This window comes from Macaca fascicularis, chromosome 8, assembly GCF_037993035.2.
Source record: "Macaca fascicularis isolate 582-1 chromosome 8, T2T-MFA8v1.1".
NCBI classification, from domain to species: Eukaryota; Metazoa; Chordata; class Mammalia; order Primates; family Cercopithecidae; genus Macaca; species Macaca fascicularis.
Genome location: NC_088382.1, coordinates 34,328,846 through 34,352,392, shown reverse-complemented (window position 1 = coordinate 34,352,392; position 23,547 = coordinate 34,328,846). Strand labels below are relative to the sequence as shown.

The 23,547-nt window shown below is 35.4% G+C and overlaps 1 protein-coding gene across 50 annotated transcripts in view; it reads right to left on the bottom strand.

Annotated features, from left to right (window-relative positions):
- Positions 1-23,547, bottom strand: part of WRN (WRN RecQ like helicase) — a 139,039-nt gene that overhangs the window by 36,998 nt on the left and 78,494 nt on the right. For 47 of the 50 annotated variants that reach the window (XR_012417188.1, XR_012417187.1, XR_012417192.1 and 44 more), the window contains 5 exons: positions 20,046-20,220; positions 16,186-16,367; positions 12,016-12,117; positions 11,639-11,731; positions 5,196-5,337 (listed from right to left, as the gene is read on the bottom strand). Coding sequence is in view for 44 of the 50 variants with exons in the window: in XM_015454650.3 (XP_015310136.3) it covers positions 5,196-5,337; positions 11,639-11,731; positions 12,016-12,117; positions 16,186-16,367; positions 20,046-20,220 (694 nt within the window). In the remaining 6 variants the exon portion in view is untranslated. Of the gene's footprint in view, positions 1-1,324; positions 1,450-5,195; positions 5,338-11,638; positions 11,732-12,015; positions 12,118-16,185; positions 16,368-20,045; positions 20,221-23,547 lie in introns of all 50 variants that reach the window. The other 3 variants (XR_012417190.1, XR_012417189.1, XR_012417191.1) reach the window with 1 other exon arrangement.

Below are 23,547 nucleotides of genomic sequence, written 5' to 3'. Positions count from 1 at the left end.
CACTTGGTAATGGTACTCTACATCTGCTAGGGGTTACCTCTGTAGTAGGAGATTCTATTCCTTGCAAACTAATAACACCAAAGGTATAAGTTCCCTAACTAGAATCACTAGCTCTCTAAATACTAAAAATTACTCTTCTGGCTTTTCCTTTCCTAAGCATTAAAAACCCATATATTAGGATGAAACAATGAGGTTTTATCTGATCAGTAGGGATTAACTGTCCCTTCCCCTCATGATCAATAACTATGAAAACTGTGTACTATGTGAATAAATTTACATTGTCTTGTTTCCATGGCAATCACCATGAAAAGGATGATATACCTTTGCTTTAAAACAAAGTATCTTTGTTTTAAAGGAATCATATTACGTTTTCAACTAGGAATCCAAACTAAAACAAGTAGCATTTTAAAAAATAATAATAATTAAAACATAATACAGTAAGAATTTTCAACAACAAATGCTTAATGATTTCTCACTCTGAACAAGGCCTTCTCTGTTAATTGCTTAAATGTTGTAGTTAACTTAATTTTGTAGGTTGTCCACCGATAGAGTAAAAACTGCCTACGATGAGAAAGCTGCTATACAGAACACAGCTTAGGGATTTGGGCATTCATTCATTCATCATTCATTCATTCAAGATAGGGTATTGCTCTGTCACCCAGGCTGGAGTGCAGTGGTGTAATCATGGCTCACTGCAGTCCTGAATTCCTAGATTCAATCAATCCTCCCACCTCAACCTCCCACAAGGAGGACTACATGCACACATCACCACTCGGCTTTTTAAACTTTTTTTGTAGAGATGGAGTCTCGCTATGTTGCCCAGGCTCATCTTGAACTCCTGGTCTCGAGCAATCCTCCCACCTCGGCTTCCCAAAGTGCTGAAATTACAGGTGTGAGCCACCATGTCCACTGGGCATAACAATACAAATTTAAAACTGCATGTTACAGCACAACAAATAGAAAAGACACTAGACTAGCAGGCAGGAAAGTCATTTGCTCATCCTGACTCTGGCACAAAGTAACAGTATGACCTAGGGCAGGTCATTCAGCTTTTACTTTAACTCAATCTCAACTACAGTAAAATCAGGCAATAGGGTTAAATAGTCTTTTTGCCAGTGTTAGCTCTAAGCAGGTATACTTCTGTGGGATGCCATCTCAAAAAGAGAAATTTTCAGGCCAGGCACAGTGACTAACGCCTGTAATCCTAATACCTCGGGAAGCCAAGGTGGGCCGATCACTTGAGGCCAGGGTTTCAAGACCAGGCTGGGAAACATAGGCAGACCCTGTCTCTACAAAAAAGTTAGCTGGGTATGGTGGCACGCACCTGTAGTCCCACGTACTCGGGAGGCCAAGGAAGTAGGATCGCTTGAACTGGAAACTTTGAGGCTGCTGTGACCTATGATCACGCCACTGTACTCCAGAGCCTGGGTGACATATCTCATTCTTTCCCTTTATAAACCAGGTGGAAAAATAAGGATCACTAAAACTGACATATCATGGAATGTGGAAATCTAATTGATCGGTGAATGTTAGAATAAAGAGAACTGACTGGCCAGGGTACCTGACCCAACATATCAGTTTCTGATAAAAGCGAAGTCTTTACACCAGTATCTGACAGAAAAAAAGAAGAAAAAGAGGAGAAGGGAAGGGAAGGGAAGGGAAGGGAAGGGAGGGGAGGGGAGGGGAGGCTAGGGGAGGGGAGGGGAGGGGAGGGGAGGGGAGAGAGAGGAGAGGAAAAGAAGACTTGCCACTTCTCCATATTAACCTCTTTAAAAGTCACAACTGCTTTCTGTACTGTGAATGCCACATTCTTCTCCACCCTTCCTCCCTCATTCTTCTCTGAATGACTGTCCACATAGACAGTATCACACCAAAATCTACCATATATTCCACAAAAACAGGAAGTTCTAGTTATACCTTCACAGGTACTCCTCTGATTTCTCTAAACACCCTCTCTCTTCAGAACTTCAATAACATTTATATCTATTCACATGTCCCTTATCTGGTTCTCTGCTACATTACACTTATTTCTTCTTAAGTAACACCTTCCATACTAGACGAGGCGTCTCATCTAATTTAGCTTTGAATTCCCCCACAAAATGCAATACAGTGCCTTTTACAAAAATACATGTTTAATAACTAGTGGAAAAAATAGCCATAAACTCCAACTCAAGAAATTTTAAACTCAGCCTGGCACAGTGACTCTCAGTGCTTTGGGAGGCCAAGGGTAGGAGGATCACTTGAGCCCAGGAGTTTGAAACAGGCAGGGCAACAAGCGGAGACCCCATACCTACAAAAAAATTAAAAAATAAAAAAAACAGCTGGGTGTGGTGGCACCTGTGGTCCCAACTACTCTGGAGGCTGAGGTGGGAGGACTGCTTGAACCCAGGAGTTCAAGGCTGCAGCAAGCTATGATCACACCACTGCATTCCACCCTGGGCAACTCCTAAGTTTTTAAACTACAAAAAGTCCATAGCTACTGTTAAAAACACTTTAACTTTTTTGGGGGACAGGGAAGGCAGGGTGGGGGTGCTTTTTCCCAGTCACTACAGGCCAAAGAAGCTCACAGTTACAACTTTAGGGCTTCAGAAAGTCATTGTGAACTATAATTCCATGTGCAAAATAAAACCAAAAGATAGTGATAATTATCTCTAGGAGTATATTTCATTCAGGTGAAATAGCTTGTCTAGAAAACAGGATGGATAATCCTCTCCCGTTAGATAGTTTGAAAATTACAAGAGTGATTAAAACTACCAATAGTTTCAACAAATGTCTATAGTCAAATCATGTATCATCAAAACTACCGTCTAATTCTAGTGCCACGACAAGATTTGGCATTCTGCTAATGTGATCAGAAAAGAAGTTTCATTTAATCTCTCAGTTATGCAAATTAATGAGTGTGGTTTTATTTTCTAATCTATAAAATTAAGGTCATTGTATATCTTATCACATATTTATACAGAATGCTTAAAGATTTTTATATAGTAAGTTGTTTAGACAGCTAAAACAAAGTTCCTTAAGTAATACCTTTACTGTTTAATTTCTAATCAAACTTGCAGCTTAAAAACAAAATTTTAAACTCTATTCACAAACTCTTAGATAGGCTACATAACGGTTTATACTATTTAGAAAAAATCTTGTGTAAGAGAGAATTATACAACCGGGCTCAGTGGCTCATGCCTGTAATCCCAGCACTTCGGGAGGCCGAGGTGGGCAGATCACAAAGTCAGGAGATTGAGACCATCCTGGCTAACACAGTGAAACCCCATCTCTACTAAAAATACAAAAAATTAGCCGAGCATGGTGGTGGGGGCCTGTAGTCCCAGCTACTTGGGAGGCTGAGGCAGGAGAATGGCATGAACCCGGGAGGTGGAGCGTGCAGTGAGCCAAGATCACACCACTGCACTCCAGCCTAGGTGACAAAGCAAGACTCCATCTCAAAAAAAAAAAAAAAAAAATTAAAAAAAAAAAGAGAGATAATTATATGCTGCTACTATATGTTACATATTTAATCTCTTTAAACTCCAATTATTCCCAATTTAAAATGTTTATTTTACAGATCAAAATCACATACAAAGATATTAATTTTTCCTAAGTTGGTTAAAGGGAACATTTTACTAAATTCTCAAAGGAATTATAATGATAATTTTAAAAACAATATCCCAGGATACCAAGATCACTGAAATGGGGAGAAAAAAAAATTGCCTTATTTTCATTGCATTTAGTGTCTACAGATTTTCATTAAGTGGTACTTTTAGAAAAGTTTTACTTTTGTCTAGCAAGGGTACTATAATATTTCACAAAGGATAAACTTCTTAATTTGAGGACTCCCAGAAGAGACTGTCAGTATAAGTGGTCTGATTTGGTTTTTTAATAGGTGAAATCTGATCTCTCTTGTGGCCAGTTCAAGTTTGTCAAGGAGCCTACTTAGACTTATTTGTTGATATTGGATATGGCTGGATTATAGCAAATTAAAACAAAAATAATTTTTATAAATTATACATTCAACTGGGATACAAAGGTTTTGAAGGTGATAGAGACAGAATGCATTTTCATAGATCTCAATTATATTTAAGCTGTCCCTTACAACTAAAATTCTTGTTATAAAAAATACAGTTTCACTCACAGCACCTAAAATAGTTCCTTAGGCAACACTTCTACTATTAAATTTCTAATCCAACTTGTGATTTACAAACAAAATGTTAAACTCCATTTAGAATCTAAAAACATCAGTACATGAAAAATCAACAGAAGTTTTCAATATATTTCATTAAAAGTATTTCACAACTAATTTAATAAGTATGTTCCTTTTTAAAAATACAAACTCAGAAAGTATTTACATGAAGCATTCAAGTATATCACAAATAAATGCTTACCTATTCTACATTAGAAATGAGAATTTTAATCTCTAAAGTATATTTTAATAAGTATGCATATTTGCAAAGTATCCTATCTCTCGCTCTTGATTTATTCAGCCAATATCAGTGCGTAATACTTAGCTTTGCTTTATATACTTCTAAATCGGGGGAAAAAATCATATAAAGAAAAGGACTACAGAACAAGCTCTTGGACTGCAAGGGTCCGATCTTATTCACATTTGTGGTTGTTTAGGAGAATACTGGAACATCAATTACTCCAAAAAAAGTAGATGAATTTAACTGATTATTTATTCATTAGTAAAGGCAAAAACCACTATTTTCTTATAACTTTAAATACTTCCAATAGGAAACAGAAGGAAAAATAAATATGTCCCAAATATTGTTATTGAAATTAGACATTTACAAAATAATCCCTATAACTAAACTTTTCCTTGAAGAATTTAGTAGTTTTCTGGACAAAACGACAATTTTGTTTTACCTGTCCCTTGACACAATGAAAGTTAACTTTTCCTAATTATCCTAAGCAAGACGAGTCTAGGGATTCACACCAATGCAATGTGATAAACTAACACAATGCTTCTAGACTGAGCTGCAGAGCTGAACATAGTCTTGGAACATGAAAACAGCAGAAGATGCCATACACACGGGTTTTATCCAAAGTAACAAATGTAGTGTTTAACAGGAACTTAGTAAGATTCTGTGAGTTCCTAGTAACCCATCTGAAGTCAAAGCTACACTCATAATACTGCAAACCTCTGAAGAAAGTGTAATATAAGTAAAAGAAGATCTATGAAGGGAATTCACAGGTATACTTACAGATCCTCGGAGAAATAAAATTGGAAGCCCAATTCCAAATTTTCCCCCTAAGATATCCACAGCAGACAAAAGCTGAAATGCTTGTGGACCAAAGTCCCAGGATGTATCCTCTGAGTCATCCATGGAATAGCAATGACCCAATCTAAATAAAAACAATAACATATGAAGAAAGCTTAGCCAAGGCATGTATCTTTAGAAATCAACAGATTTAGCATAACAATTAGCCAAGTAAAAAATCTCAAATGCGCCAACTGCTTCAGAAGCTACGAATAAAGTTCATTATACCCGAGTATGTAAATATCAAAAATATGAACAATAAACTATTGTAGCATAACAGTTATGTTATGTTGATGGTTCTCAATCCTAGTGCCCTAGAAGCAAGTTTCATGGGAGGTACCTCAGACCACAGAAAGGAATAATGTTAATAACAGTACAAGCAAGCACAGTTGCTATATTTATAGCTAGAACAGCTGCACTTACTTGACCAATTATATAAATATTGGACTTTAGTGTTAAAGGTGTGTCGCAAAAAAAGATTTGTTGCAAACAAACAAACAAAAAGGTTTTCAGCTTAGAAAAAACACATCTCAGTTGCTGCCTCTTCTGGCACTCCTGGTGCTATTCAGGGATTCACTCATTTGGGGCAGACCTGGTACCTCTTTTGTGAAGCAGCAGCTGAGGAGACTGCCACACTCACCAGGGTCCACAAAAAGCCCAAGGAAAGAGTCAAGACTGAGAACAAGGATAACGTTCATTTGAAGGTGGTGGAGCAGGATGGCACTGTGGTGCAGTTTGAGATGAAGAGCTATGCACCACTTAGTAAACCAATGAAAGCCTATTGTGAGGGACAGGGTTTGTCAATGAGGCAGATCAGGTTTCAATTTGACAGGTAGCCAATCAACGAACCAGACATATCTGTACATTTGGAAGTGAGGCTTAAGATAAAACTGATGTGTTCCAGCAGCAGACATGGAGATGTCTACTAAAAGGGGGATGGGCTACTTTACTGCAGAACTGTGCTCTTCCAGACCAAGAATACAGTCTCAATTAGAAAGCTGTAATTTGGCCAGGCGTGGTGGCTCACGCCTGTAATCCCAGCATTTTGGGAAGTTGAGGTGGGTGGATCACTTGGGGTCAGGCGTTTGAGACCAGCCTGGTCAACGTGGTGAAGCCCCATCTCTACTAAAAATACAAAAATTAGCCAGGCATGGTGGCATGCACCTGTAATCCCAGCTACTCGGGAGGCTGAGGCAGGAGAATGGCTTAAACCTGACAGGTGGAGGTTGCAGTGAGCCAAGATCACACTACTACACTTCAGCCTGGGTGACAAGAGCAAAACTCCCTCTTAAAAAAAAAAAAAAAAAAAAGGAAAAAAAAAGAAAGTTGCAGTTTGGTTCCACCACATCCTGACTACATAGAGTTTTCTCTATTCTTTCATTTCCCCCTTCCTCCTCCTTTTATTGCACATAAAGTATCTGGTGTATGTACACAAGCACACATTGCTTTGCTTTTTTTCTTTTTAAACTAAATAGATAATAGTATGTTTAGATTGACTTCGAATGGAGATGGGGTGGGGAAAAGAAGCATTGGTTCTGTGAAAAGACTCCCTTTGTCCCCTAGTGGCCTGCTCATTCAGCTCTTATCTTTATACTCCAGGATGTTATTTTGCTGTCACAGTTTTAGCAAAAAACAATACAAAAATCTTTGCATACCTTGTTCAATTGGAGAATTTTAACGTTTTTCATTAATCATTGTAAAACCAAGGACAATTTTACAACCGTTTTTATGTAGCTGTTATGTGTGGGGCAATCTGTCTTTAAGTAGAAATAAATTACTCTAGTAATAATAACTCCAAGATAGTTTTCCCTTAGTCAAGTGTCTTGTTTAAATAAACTTCTTGTTTAAAATGAAAAAAAAAAACACCCAAATCCTATGCTATAAATTGTTAAACACTAATGACTGTAAAATAACATGAATATTATAAACCTTTCATTTAGTAGATTTAGAAGTTAAATTCCTAAGTCACCCTTTGGGTAGATCTGAAATTATCATAAATTCAAATGAGAATTATTTAAGTAGGTTGAGAACAAAATCACTCATTAAAGAAAATCTACTATAGAGTTCAACTACCTAATTCAATTGCTTTCCTTAGAGTATCTTTGAAATAGCAATAAGAATGCATTCAATATCCAGATATAATAATGTTTGGGGAAAAAACTACGCTTAGGTTTATTCTCCTATTCTAATCTCTTTAGTGAGATGCTTAGCTGATAAATTTTCTTTTCAATTATGGGTATTTCAAGCTATCAAACTCCCACAAAGTACTGTTCATGCTGCCTCTTACCAGATTTTTTGTTGTTATTGTTAAAATTTTGTAGAGATGGGGTCTCATTATATTGCCCAGACTGGTCTTGAACTCCTGGCCTCAACTGATCCTCTCTCCTCAATCTCCCAAAGAGCTGGAATGACAGGTGTGAGCCATTGGGCCCTTTTACCAGTTTTTTTTGTTTTGTTTTTTGTTTTCCTTTTTTTGGAGACAGAGTGTCGCTCTGTTTCCAGGCTGGAGTGCAGTGGCCCAATCACTCACTGCAACCTCTGCCTCCCGGGTTCAAGCGATTCTCCTGCCTCAGCCTCCAGAGTAGCTGGGACTACAGGCGCCCGCCACCACGCCTGGCTAATTTTTTGCATTTTTAGTAGAGACGGGGTTTCACCGTGTTAGCCAGGATGGTCTCGATCTCCTGACCTCGTGATCCACCCGCCTCGGCCTCCCAAAGTGCTGGGATTACAGGCATGAGCCACTGCGCCCAGCCCAATACATAAGTTTTCAGAAAAATTCCATGCATGTTTAAGGAGGGAAGTCTTTCAGGCTTCTCAATCAGTGTGCTTACAAACAAGTGAGTTGTAAGTGTGCTGAAAGGTTAATCACTCCAGATCTTAGGGTTTTGGACAGAAACTGAACTCTGACAATTAGCTCAGTGTGTTACATACACATATCATTTGCTATGTGGGTCATGAAGTAAAAACACTGGAGACACACTGCTATAGTTGCTTGGTCTAGGGCTCTATATACTATGTATCCGATAAATCAAACTTGTTACTATGTTGGCCAAATTTTCTATAGTGTACTAATCTTTGGATTGTTTACCCTAACAATAACAAAAAATTATATCAAATTCTTCCACTTTGATGGTGGATTTATTGATTTCTCCACCTCTTCTGTCAGTTTTGTGCTTTATGTATTTGCTGGATTTTTAAGTTTTTTTTTTTTTAATAGAGATGGGGTCCTGCTATGTTGCCCAGGCTGTTCTCAAAGTCTTGGGTTCCAGCAATCCTCCTGCCTCGGCCTTCCAAAGTGCTGGGACTACAGGTGTGAGCCTCTACACCCAGACAAGTTTTTTTAAATTATTATTCATTTATTTTTTATGTGAGACAGAGTCTTACTCTGATGCCCAGCCTGGAGCATAGTGGTGCCATCACAGCTCACTGCAACTGCAGTCTTGACCTTCCAGGCTCAAGCGATCTTCCCACCTCAGCCTCCAGAGTAGCTGGGACTAGAGGCACATGACATGACACTATGCCTAGCTAATTTTATTTTATTTTATTTTTTACTTTTGTAGAGACACAGTCTCGCTTTTTTGCCCAGACTGGCCTCAAAAATCCTGGTCTCAAGTGATCCTCCCACCTCAGCCTCCCAAAGTACCGATACTACAAGTGTGAGTCACTGCACCAGGCAAGTTACTTCGTTGGTTGTGTGTGTGTGTGTGTGTGTGTGTGTTTTTCAAAGGTGCATAGAACAATTCTGTCTTTTTAGTGAAGGAACTATTTGCCATTACACAGAGAACAACTCCATCCCTAATAATGCTTCTTTTGTCTTACAGTAATGCAGATATTGAACTTATGTATGTAGCTAACCCAACTAGGTAAATAATTTGTTTTTATTTTATTTTTTCAATTAACATAGGCAAATTGGTTGTATGTATGTGTAAAGTTCTACAAATTTTAAGACATCCATAGATTCATCTAACTCCCATTACAATCAGGGCACGACAAATCTATCACTCCAAAATACTGCCTTGTACTATCCTTTGGAATCATACCTTCTCCCTCCCCCTAATCTCTGATAACCACTGATCTTTTCTTCATCCCTCTAGTATAGTTTTATGTCTCAAAGAGTATTATATAAATGTAATCGTGCTATAGAATTGGTATTATTTTGTCTTCTGAATGTTTGGTAGAATTTGTCATTGAAACTCTTTGGGCTAGGGAATTTTATTTTCAGAGATTTTTAACATAGAATTCAATCCCTGTAATGGTTGTAACGCTATGTAGGTTATCTAATTCAGTGTAAGTTTAATTAGCTTGAGATTATCAAAAAATTGATCCATTTCGTCTAGATTATTAAAGTTATGTTCTGAGTTTTTCAGTGTTCCTTTATCATCCCTGGTAATACCTGGGGGGTCTGTAGTGAAATTCCCTCTTTCATTCCTGGTCTTGGTCTTCTGTGTCTCTTCTCTTTCTGTCAGTCTTGTTAGAAGTTCATATCATTTTTGTTGATCTTCACATAGAATGAGCTTTTGAGTTCTTTGATTTTTCTCTATTGTTTTTCCATTTTCTATTCATTGACAATGAATGCTGCATGCTGCTTGGTTTGTTTTTATTTTTATTTATTTTTTGACATAGGGTCCCACTCTGTCACCCAGACTGGAGAACAGTGGTATGACCATAGCTTTTCTATTCATTGACTTATGTTCTTTATTATTTCCTTCTGTTTGCTTCCTTTTAATTTATTTTGCTCTTATTTGCTTGTTGCTTAAGATGGAAGCTTAGGTATTGATTTAAGACCTTTCTTCTTTTATAATATAGGTATTTAATACTATAAATTTCCTTCTCAGTATTGCATTAGCTGCATCTCACACATTTTGTATTTTCATTTCATTCAGTTCAAAACATTTTCTGATTTGCCTTGAGACTTCCTTTTTGACTCATGCATTTATTTAGATGTGTGTTATTTAATTTCTAAGGTTTAGAGACTTTTTTGTTATTTTTCTGTTATTGCTTTCTAGTTTAATTCCATTCTAGTGAAAAAATATACAAATACAAGATTCTTAAATTTGTTAAGATTTATGACTCTGAATATGATCCCTGTTCATGAATATTGCATCTGCACTTGAAAAGAATGTGTACTCTACTGTTGTTGGGTAGAATGTTCTATAAAAGTCAATGAGATCCAGCATGTTGATAGTCCTGTTCATTGCTTCTATCTTCTTACTGATTTTTTGGTCTGTTAGTTTTATTGATTATTGAGAGATGTTGGCAGTCACCAAATTTAACTGTAGGTTTCTCTATTTCTCCTTTTGGTTCTGTCAGTCTCTTTGTTAAGTAGATATATATATATATATATATATATATATATATATATATATCTACATATACGTGTGTGTGTGTGTATATATATATATTTAGGATGATGTCCTCTTGGTCGTGATGATTAATATTATGCATGAACTTGGCTAGCCTATGATGTTCAGTTGTTTGGTCAAACACTAACCTAGATGTTGCTGTAAAATACTTTGTAGACGTGATTAGCATTCACAATCAGTTCACTTTAAGCATAGATTACTGTCAGCAATGTGGGTGGGCCTCATCCACTCAGTGGCAGGAATAAAGGGTAAAAACTAGGTTTGCTAGAGAAGAAATTCTGCCTCAAGACTGCAACATCCACCTCTTGCCTGAATTTCCAGCCTATTGACCTGCTCTACAAATTTCAGACTTGCCAACCCTCACAATTTCATGAACTAATTCTTCAAAATCAGTCCCCTCATCCCTCTCTCCCTACATTTGTTCTTCCTCTCCCCCGCATATATAGCATATATACATGTGTGTGTGTATATATATATGTATATATATGATATCAATGGTCCTGTTTCTCTGGTGAACCCTGACTGATACATTGGTGAAATGATTCTTTTACATCATATAGTATCCTTCTTTATCCTGATAATATTCTTTGCTCCAAAGTCTCCATTGTCTGATATTAAAGTAACAACTCCAGCTTCCTTTTGATTAATGTTTTCATGGAATGTAATGTTTCATTCTTTTTTAAACTTATCTATATAATTATAGTGGATTTCTTGTGGACAACATATAGAACAGGGTCATGTTTTTAAACCAATTCTTACAACGTACGCCTTTAAATAATATTTTAGGTCATTTACATTTAATATAACTATTGATATGTTTTGATGTAGGCCTACCATTTTATTGCTTTATCTATTTTTGAAGCAAAGTACTTTAATATTGTTTGCTTTCTCTTATATCTAAATATATTCCTTGTTTTGTTTAAAAAACTGAAATACTTATCATTCAACAAAAATTCAATTAAATATGAAAAGGAAGAGAAACAAAGACTTTTAGAATGTCCATGTATAATAAGAAATCTTTACCTGGACCTGCAATTATCACAGCATTTTTCAGTTCCCGTAATTCCCAAGGAGGCTTTTTGTACTTGTTTGTCCTCAAAATGAGACAAGATGATTCTACGCAAGACAAAATTTTAAATTAAAAAAAAGAACAGAAACATATATGTTAAGTTCATTCCTGAAAATAATGAGGTAAAATCATCATTAATTGATTCACTTGGGACCTCATTATTTGACTTCAGTTTATTCAGACACAAAGAAGTTAGCCTTAAAAATTCAGCACGCATATGACAGCAACAAAATATTTTTTCAAAATACGGACAACTATTTAGCCAAATTGTTTTCTTAAAAGAGCATCATTCATAAATCCATGTTATTGGCATAAAATAAATAATACATACTGTCTCCTACATCTGCTAGAATGAAGATATTTTTCCATCTTTGCCATCATCTTTAATTTGTATAATCGAAACTTCTCATTACGTATCTCAGTAAGGAGATGCCTGTTGATTAAAAACATCACAGGAATATGTAAAACTGTATTGGCAACTTTCCTACTTTTTATTTACTTATTTATTACTATTTATTTTTCATTACCTACAAAACCCACACCCCATCAAGATAAAAAACATTTCTAGCATCTCAGAAAGTTCTGTTATATTCCTTTCCAGTCAATGCCCCCAACAAGAGGTAAACATTTTTCTGATGTTATAAAAATTGTTTTTGAAAAACTTCCTGTGTCCAAGTATCAATTCTTTAGCTGCTTTGAAAAAGTATCATAAACTCTAAGGTTTTTCATTTCAATTTACATGTCATATACTTTTTGGATTCAAATAAGGCTTCTACAATTTATTAATTTTTACCTTTTCCCAGTAAAAAGGTAATTCTTTATTTTAATTTATTTTGTATGAGAAACTAAAAGCATTGATGTAAGGAATACTGAAAGAAGCTCAAATTTGACCTTTATCTCTATCAGCTCTTCAGGACTTCTTGCCCTCCAAAACTGTCTCTTAGTATTATGGGTTATTATGGGACACCAGTAAAGTATTAGAATTAAGTTCCTTTCTCAATCAATTATAACTGATTTGTTTGCCATATCAAATTTATTCAAAATTGTTAAATAACATTAAAGAGGTGTTTGTGTTTTTTAAAGTCAATGCTGCCATAATTCATCGTGACTCTGTTAATTTCTAGTCTTCTGTGAAGAGAGCCCATGAATAGCAAATATCAGATGACAACAATCTCCCAAACAGCTTTGCATATCTTTGCAAGAAAAAAGTCCATGTTAACTAGGTTTCAGATATTTCAAAAGAAAGCAATGATTTACTTGTAATATCTAAGGGACAGCATTAGTAAAATCCCCATCAAAATAAACTTCGCTCACTAATAATTTGACTATTCAACCTTCTGACTGATTAAATACCTCTGTATAATTCTCAAGGAGTTCTGGAAAGTCTGAAGACACAAATGATCCGTTATTCAAAAACATTCTTGTCATCTGAAACCACCAGCCACCATGCCCTTCCATGTAATTATCCCCAAAGTCTCTTCCAACTGTTGACTCTAGCTCCTAGGTTAACCATATACAGTTCCTCCTTATTCACAAGGGATACATTCCAAGACCTCCAGTGGATGCCTGAAGCCACAGAATAGTACCAAATCCTGTACGTATTATGTTTTTTCCTATATGTATATACCTATGAAAAAGTTTAATTTATAAATTAGGCACAGTACTCTTGTGCTTTGGGGCCATTCTTAAGTAAAATAAGCGTTACTTGAACACAAACACTGCAATACTGCAACAAGTGACTAACAGACAGGGAGTAAATACAACGTGAATGCACCAGACAAAGGGATGATTCTAAGGGAGTCGAAGCTGATTGAGTAGGATGGCACAAAATTTCATTACACTACTCAAAACCACCACTGATTTAAAACTTTAAAAGAAATAATTAAACTGATTTAATTATTTCTGGGATTTTCTATTTAACATTTTGGACGTGGGTGTAACTAAAACTACAGAAAGTGAAAATGCAGGTAAGGGGGCCCACTGTAATCTCATTCTTTCTACCTCAAGGAATAAAAATCAGTTCTTTTTTGCTTTATTTTATTTGTTTTGTTCACCTCGTTTCCCTCCTATAGAAAAAAAACAAGAAAACTAACGCCCACACTCTCAGAACTGGATCCTTCCCTGTATTTGGTTCAGATGACCTACATTTAACTAATCTCATCAGTGTCAGGACAAATTTGAGAAAACAAAACTATAACTCTTAAAACAAATAAATAAATAAATACGTATTCTTCTTTTGGGACTACAAAAATAAGTCCGGTATTCCACAGAAAAAAACAATTTGAAAATAAGAAAAATTCTAAATCATTCATGGAAATCATTTGGATCCAGTGAAAGATCTATTGGACCGAGATTATTTTGCAAATTATTCTCTCTTAAAAAAAGATTACAATAACTTTGGGGTTTGACTATTTAAGGTAACAACAAATGCAGACATTGGGACTTTGCCTGTGGTATGAATTCTGCAATTAAAAATATAAATTTACATGAAGATTACATGATGACTGGACAAGTTTCTTCTCTCAGTGATAAGAATTATGGCATAAGATAGAGTCTAAAAATTTTCTGAGTAACTGACCTTTCCAGGTGAGAACCAGCAACTTCATTTATTCTTAGACTTTCTAGTTTTTTCTAGAAGAGTTGTCACCAGGATGATACAGAGCCCTCCTGAATCCTTGCTCAATTCTTTCTTATCCTGATTAATCCTGTAGTTTTAGTTTCCTCAGGATTGATGCAAAGGGTAACCTGTCTGTACTCAAAATTCAAGTCTGGGTTTCTGGCACCACTATTTGATTTGAATCACTGTTACTTCCTATTAAATCTTAATGAGATAACCATTTAAAATATCTTTTAAGACCCAGAGAAACAAGAATTGTATTTATTGATGAACCTTCAAATGCACAGTATAAAACTGGATATTAATGTCCTCAGTACTTTTAACAAAATACACAAATAAAATCAGAACTGGTAGGAATCAACTTATGTTTGATATATTCCATATTTAATAGTAACATGCACAGCTGTGTTCTATCCCAATTATTTAAATTAGTTCATAAGAAGCTTGACAGATACAACTGTCTAAAGGAAAACAAGAATTGTTCTGTACAAAAAAAGGATAGTTTTGTCATCTTCTATATTAAGGAAAAGCTACTGACTACTCAGAAGGAAAACCTTAAAATTTGCATCAAACATTTTTACCTAATTAATTCCTATTCTTCTTTCAGATCTGAACCATCACTTCCACAAAGAAGCCTTATCTGAACTTTTTAACTTGGGAAATACCACACAACATTATATATTCTTACTACTCAATACAATTTCCCCTTCATAACACTTAACACAATTATAATTTTAAATATGTTGCATGATTCCTTTTTTAAAAACTTTTGATTGTTAACATTTTCAAACACAAAAGGAGAACAGTAAAATGAAGCCTATGTATCCATAGTTATGTGATTCTCTAAAGAACTACCATTCCCATTATACTGAATTCTGTGGAAGCAGGTACTTTGCTTTTCTTTACTGTTATATCTCCCACACATAGCATAGTTCATGGAACACAGTGGACACTCAAAAACACATTGTTTAATAATGCATAAAAACAAAAACTGTACTGGGAGGCACTCTCTGATCATTTTACTAAAATAAGCTAATATGTCCATTCAAGATCTCAACGTATTCAGCTACACAAAGGTGTACTCTGAAAATACTTCATCAGCTTGGCAGCCCCACTGGTTACCATGTATAGGTTTTTCTCCTGAGATTCTTTTTCCTATGGATGAAGGAACAAAGTTGGTAAATGCTGCCCAGAAATCTTTTCAAGATAATGTTTTCCTTTACAATAAAAATGTCATAGAACTTAAGCGCCAACAAACTACTTGTTGAGTACTTAAGTAGCATGGCTCTCCTGTACTTAGATATTGAACACTTAATATTGATTTATGGCAGTCTATCAGTACAGTGCAACACAATGATTCACACACAGTCAAGAAGAACTGTTAATGGTCTCACGGAACTAACCAAGGAAACAAATAGTACAAGAGTCAAACAGGGATTGAGAGAAGTCCTCTGGAATAATCACCACTGAAGCATGGGAAGAAAGAATCAGTAACAAAATCAGTGGTAGCTGAAGTAACTATGGCTGAAGACATGGCAACTTGACAGGATCTGAGAAGGGGAAAAGAACTTGTTCATTAATGCACAATGGTAGGAAAGTATTCCATAGGATCTCTGTTACAGGCCCAAGTATTGTCCTGATTTAGTTAATTCCTCACACTAAGGCATGCTGAAATTAGCTCATCTCCTCCAAGTGGCAACTCTTACCACAAATGTTCTTCCTCCATGTCCTCTGGATTTGGGGAGGTTTATTTTTTTCTTTTTTTTTTTTTACTTTAAATGCACTCACAAATTACTTGGAATACGGAAATAGCCTCTAACACTTTCAAGGTTTATATGGAAAGAAAGAAATCTGCAAGAGTAAAAACAATAAATGCTTTTTTACCTATTTAAGTTAATGTCTGCAGGAGCCCAGAGGATATGACAAGAACTTTGAAGTCCATCACGACCAGCTCTACCAATCTCCTGATAATATGATTCCATTTCCTTAGGAGCACCGTAATGAATGACTTGGCGGATGTCAGCTTTATTAATGCCCATTCCAAAAGCTATGGTAGCTATGACACACTGAGAATAAATCACAACACAGTTTGACAAACATATTTAGTGGAATGAAAACCTTATATTTATACCTTTTTGGAAAAGTAATTTGTTCATTAACTTAAGTCCCTGGTACAAAATGGAATTTAATGTGATTTCGACTATCATTTATAGATTATCTACCTGCCTGATTTACAGATTAAGGACTGGTGACTAGAAATGAGGTTTCTGTTCACTCTCTATAAAAAATAATAAATAAAGTGGTTTATCTGAACTTCTATGAACACAAGACACAAAAGAGCCTCAAAATATTTATTGTATTAAAGAAAACTTTTGCATTATAACGAAGTTGCAAGTGTCCTTACCTGATTGCAGAGCATCTTAACATTCTCTAATATTAACCTAAGATGGAAGTTTCTCATTAAAGATGGTGGGATGAAACATGATGCATTATCTCTGCATCTTTAAGAGGGTAAAATTGATAGAATGTCTCATATCTATGAATATACTGAGGTAAATTTACACCTTTGTGGGAAATTTTAGGGAAGAATTAGTGAGAAGACATAGAAATTTTTTTCTTAGGTATTAACAATAAAAATACAAATAGATAAGAAAAAAATAGCCATAATATACTACATGGCTCAGGGATTATAAAAAGCATTTACAGAGTAATAATTATGTAAATCGTATACACTGATCTAGCCAAAATCATGATATAAACATATTAGGAGGAAAGGGGGTTAGAAATACATGGACAAGGTAAGAAAAAAGGGCAGTAAAGAATGTGAAAGAGAGCTAACCTTTCATCTTTCAGAGAGAGGAGTCGATAGATAATGCCTACAACTAACACACAAATAAACAAAAAATTAAATAGGAGCCATGTATGTAAACTACGGCACGATATAGTGGTAAAGTACCAAAAGAATCAGCTAAAAAGGTTGGGAGTTGGAAATAGAAGTGGGAAAGACATGAGGCCTTGAAGCTTTTCACTATAAGCACAGTAGACCTATTTGTATGCCATTTCATAAAGAAAGATTACATGCTAAGTGGACCAGGAATACGAAAGGAAGAAAAAAGAAGGAAAGAAGAAAAGAAAGGAGGGAGGAAAGGAGGAAATGCTGAATAAGTAAAAGAAAGTATGACAAACATGAGAAAAAAGTAAATATAGAAATGAGTATCATACTAAGTAAAAGCTCTGGCTGTATGAGACTCAGCAATTTTGTTATATTTAAGGGTCAATAAGCAACAAAATAATAATTCTAATTTTAATTATGTAATATTATTTTTAGGTGAGATACACCTATTTTACAGACATGATTTTCAAACTATCCTTATAAACTCTCAGGTGTAAAGATATTTTATCAAATAATTTATTCACAACATCATTCCTAAAAAGAAAGGACTCAAGGCATCTTGAAAGGGGAAATTGAATACAAAAAGACACAAAACTAATAAAAGTGAGGAGTAAAAGTAAAAATGAATGGTTAAGACTAAAAACGCCTATCTGCATGCAAATGTGGTTGGAACTGGTTACAAAAATAAGAAAAGTATACTTTTTTCTAAAATTAGAAAATCTAAGATTCTAAGCATCACTCAGTCTAAGACATTAAGAGCTACGGGATCACCTCCACTTTTAGACCCACACTAAGGTATTATAGCAACTGTAAAAACACACCAAAGTGAACATCTAGAATTCTCTACATTATGCACTCAGTAGGTATTCAATTCTCGGTAGCAAGTAATCAATTGCAGGAACACCTGACCTTTCTAGATAGATGATGAAACGTATTTTCATCATCTTTACAAAGTGTTTGAGAACTTTCAATGCAAATATGAAGCTTCTGAATTCTTTATAACGGCCAAGTAGGAGTACCTTGGGCCAGCTGTCAGATAAAACAGAGTATCTGATATCCACGTAGGGAGAAAAAAACAGTATCAATTTTTAAATTTTCGTAATGTGGAAAAAAATTTGTGGAATCCTGCCACAGAAAGGGAAAATACCATGACATATACACGCATGTACTCTTCCAGAAAATGATCACTGTGAAGTTTCCTAAGCCATTTTTCAAAGCATTAATGTTTTAATGAAGCTGTGTATTGGCAGGAAAATCAGGCGCATCCAACGAAGTCTCCTGTCACAACGTAACATGAATAAAGATTGTACTCTTTCATGTTCTGGGAGATGTTTTACTTTAAATGAATAATTACTAATACATTAAGATAGAAGAAACCATTGGTCAGTTAATGGCTTGAAGACTGATTAAGATTCAGTAGTAGCAATAGCAGCTAATAAATGTTATTTGACAATATTCAAGACACTGAAATAACAGAACAAAAATATAAACACTGAAGAATTTGGATAAAATTTCTATTCTAAACCGCTGTGAATGGTATTCCTATCTTTGGAAAGAAGGGAAAGAGAGACTAGATGCTTTCAGGCGGGTATGCATTACAGTATGACTATGCGTAGTGAACTTTAGAGACAGTGAACATGAACCATGCTTAAGCTTTTCAACAACATTAGCTAAGGGTGGATAACAACTAGATATCAGAAAGAGAGATGGATAGAGAGGAAATGGATGACTGGTGGGACAGAAAAATCGAGAGCTGACTTTAAATTCTTAACTTCAGGGGAAGGCTCTTACCCGGACTTATAGTGACAGAGTGAGGATTTCATGTTGACAGTGTCAAGTTGTTGACTTAAACCTACTCATGTGCCTTGAACTTAAATCCTCCAAAATAAATCCTCTATGACACCCACTGAGCCACTCCAATCAGGACAGGAACTATAGAATTTCACAATAACTGCATCGATACCCTCTCCCTTCTTCAGTGTCTCTTCTTCAAATCAATCCAACTTATTGCTGCCAGTCTCATGTTTCTATAATCCCATTACCTTGTTTAAAAACACAGAGTAATATATCATGATAATCTTCAAATGATTCTTCGGCACTCCAAGGATTATAAGATCCCAATAGGCAGTGTCTTCAAGGTCTGGAGACTCTTGGACCTCCTTTTCCCTCAAATTAACTTCAGCCAGAGTTATTCTACTTTAATCTGTTTTACCTATTACATAAAATTGTATTTAAACTAAAAATTCTAAGGCTAAAGTAGTCAGGGAAAACTAACAGGTATATGATACTAAGCCCAGACTGCTTCTTTGCAAGTGTTAAAGCCATCTATAACCTGGCCAACCAACCCACTCAACTGTTCTCTCAAGTCTCCAACTGTTCCACCCTGCCTCTTTGTGCCATTCCTACCCCACATTCTGTTTCCCTCCAACCATTCCAAACCAGTCACAATTTCCTGAGCCCAGTATGTGTTCTCATATCAAAGTGTCTTTGCACCTGTTAGTCCTTCTTCCTGGAATTCTATGACCAATTCCTTTCCCCTCATCACCTACAGGTCTGGCATACTTAAAAACTTCTATTTACATGTTTGGACTCTAACTGATTTTTCCTGGATGGACCACCCCCATTACACAACCACCCTGACAGAGCTATTCCTCCCTCCTCTGTGCACCTAAGCACTAGGTACAGATTGCTATTTACACCAATCTGCAAGTTTGTTCTCCCACACTTATCAGAGGGACTGCTTTATGTTCAACACAAAGAAAGTATCCAATAAAGATCTGGTAAATAAACATTTGAGAAATATCTACTTCCACTATGAACAATGGAGAGCAATGATGATTGATCCTCATACCTGAATTTCATCTCTCACAAACCTATGATGAACGTCTTTCCTTCTGCTAAAACTCATGCCCGCATGGTATGTTTCACAGGATAGATTCAGTTTCCTAAGTTCAGCTGTAACTTGTTCTGTCATTTTTCTAGAAGGACAGTAGATGATTGTTGGACCTTCAAATTCCCAGTGGGAACTAAAGAAAAAGAAGAACAAAACAGCAAACATATATATTGTATATATGCTTCAGACCAGTTTGGGTTTTATCTTATTTAATTTTTCTACTTTCTAAAGAAAAGACTAAAGGAAGAAAGCCTATCAAAAATAATTATATATTTAAGTGCATGAAAATTTAAAACACTATAGAGAATCAAATGTCCAAATGAATGGTGTGAAGTCCCCAAAACTCACGTTTTGACAGTTTCAGTTCAAATTAAAGCTAAAACCAGAAGCAAATTTATTTGTTTTAGCTGAAACCTTGATAAAAACTTTTAAACAACAGACACAAATACTTTGGGGAATGCAAGGCACCAGATTAACAATTAGTCTGGTGAGAGTTTACAAAGGAGTATGTATAAAACTTGTTACAATGTTCTTATTCTCTCATGATAATAAAGTTGAGTTTCTAAATGTTTACTAAAGCAAGAGCTTTCTTATAATATTGAAAGATTGCATTTACAGTTCAAAGAAGTATTTACTAGTAATCTTGAGACTGAATGTTATAGAAAACATCTATTAGAATGTATTTTGTAGAAACTTGTGCTTCTTTATTAAAAGTGTAAACAATTTCCATAGAAGTATAAACAATTTAAAAGTTCAATTTCCATGGAATATTTTACTTAATGCCTAAAAATATTCATTTACATAGCTGCATTCATTTATGCTGACAATATAAAAAAGACTATAGTATTTTAGATTTAGGAAAAGTTATTTAATTTCAATTGCATATAACTTTTGATCCAATTTCAATTTTAGGATTCTAATTTACAAAAATATTTGCTTATTGGCCAAAAGATAAATGCAAACAAATATTTACTGCAACACTATAATAGTAAAAAGTAATCTAAATGTTCATCATTATCTATATTCATACGGTGAAATATTAAGCAAACATTTAAAAATTAAACATTAAAAAAATTGTAAAACCTTTAAGGACTATGGCAAAAGCCACTGAAAACTTAAGCAGAGGAAAAACGGCAATAATTTCACTACAAGAGTCATACTGAATAAACTGCTCAAATCTATTTTTGACAGCAACCGAATGGGCTTCAATATCAAAAATTCACAGTAAACTACTTAATGGAGTGAAAAAATACAAGTTTTTTTTTTAGTGTATAAAAATCTTATTTTAAGGCCGGGCACAGTGGCTCACACCTGTAATCCCAGCACTTTGGGATGCCAAGGCGGGTGAATCACCTGAGCTCAGAAGTTCGAGGACAGCCTGGCCAACATGGTGAAACCCTGTCTCTACTAAAAATACAAAAACTAGCAGGGCATGGTGTCATGAGCCTGTAATCCCAGCTACCCAGGAGGTCGAGGCAGGAGAATTGCTGGAACCCAGGAGGCAGAGGCTGCAGTGAGCCAAGTTCCCGCCACTGCATTCCAGCCTGGGCAACAGAGCAAGACTCCATGTCAAAAAAAAAAAAAAAAAAAAAAAATCTTATTTTACAAACCTGTTTTCAAAGAAGAAAAAACTACTCACCAAAACCTAGATATTGTAATATCCTATATATTAAGACTTTAATTTAAGAAAAGGCAATATATTGAAATATAGTAAAGAGAGCAAAGATACGTTAAATGAAAAAAAAATTGCAGAAATAATGGATATAGTATGCAACTATTTCTGTATCAACTTAACAACAACAAAAAAACTACAACTGTATATATGCACAGCAGGAGAGTCAGAGAAAGGAAGTCTACATAACTAAATGCCAAAATACCAACAGTGATCACAACTGAGGAATGGAATTGGAAAATTGGAGTCCTTTTCAGTTTATATGCAAGTGTTGTTCAAATTGATATTGACTATATACCACTCTTTTTTTAAAAAAGGTGGAAAATATGTAAAAATTTGAACTTATGTAACAGATAAATCAAAAGAGTAAAAATTCCTATTACAAAAGAAGTCATTACTTTGCCAAGTGATTTGGCTAAAGACTGTTATTTCCTCTTAATTTTCTGAGGGGAGAAAATTCTAATCTAATCTAACCACTAAATTATATGAGAGATTCATCTATCTCACTTATATGTATTATGAATATATTATAATTAAGATTTTAACAAAATAGGGTTAGTTTAAGAAACACCTTAGCTCAATGGATTAAAAAAACATGAATACTGATAAACAAATTACAGGAATTTGGCAGAGTTAAAGTAAGGGAAGAAGATGGAAAAAACAGACAATGTTCTGAAGCCTTAATTACCCTCTATCTCACGGCTCATTAAAAGGAAAGTTTCTGTTCACCTAAGATCTGTAGAAAGTGTTCTGACTCTCAATGGTTTCCGGCTGTCCTAAGTCTTCTTGGAGGATTAAAAATGGGTATAAAAATCTTTCTTGATCTGCTTCAAAAAAAAATTTCATACTAAATATCAAGATCTTTGATAGTGTTGAATGTTACACTGAGTCTGCTCTTTATTTCCTAGTAAAGAGGTCCAGAAAGGTATTCCAGACTGAAGGATGTGTTCGCAGTCAACAATTTGTACGCAGACAATAATTTGTAAACTGTGCATTGAAAGCAACAAGGAGCACCAGGGAGAGGGGATATCTTTGGAGAAATTATAATAGTCTGGGCTAAAGAGTAACAAAGACCTCAATTAGCAGAGTCAACATGAAAAACAGTGAAAAAGAAACATTTGCATAGGATATTATAAGAGGACCACGATGCCAGAAAAACAGAACAATATTACACACCAAAAAAGGTAAATCGCTTTAAAAAGGAGAGTGTTATTATAAGGGAAAGTGCCATAGAGACTGAACAGGATCAAAGATTAGGAGGAGATAATGATCTGACTGTGGAGACTAACCTAGGACAAATAGCCTTCTTCAAAAGAACTTTTCCTCTTTAGGATGAAAGGGAAGTGAAACATAATGAGTACTCACTTCAGAGAGCACTAGAACAGCCAGAACACTCAGAATATATTCAATCCATTCTTGTTTTATTTTGAATACAGGACAAGAAAGCCAGGAGCAAATCCTACATTTAAATTATTCCTTAAGGTCCTCAAGAATAACTCCAGGATTTTCTTAGCCTAGCATCAATCTTCCCTTTACAGGAAAACACCCATGATGTTCTTTAAACTCTATTTGTCTATGCTTGTTTTGTGTTTGTATTGGTAGAAGAAGTTTTTCTTTTTTTTTCTTTTTTTTTTTTTTTGAGATGGGGTCTTGCTCTGTCACCCAGCCTGGAGTACAGTGATGTGATCTCAGCTCACTGCAGCCCCAACATCCTGGGCTCAAATGATCCTCCCACCTCAGCCTCCCAAATAGCTGGGACTACAGGCATACACCACCATGCCCAGCTAA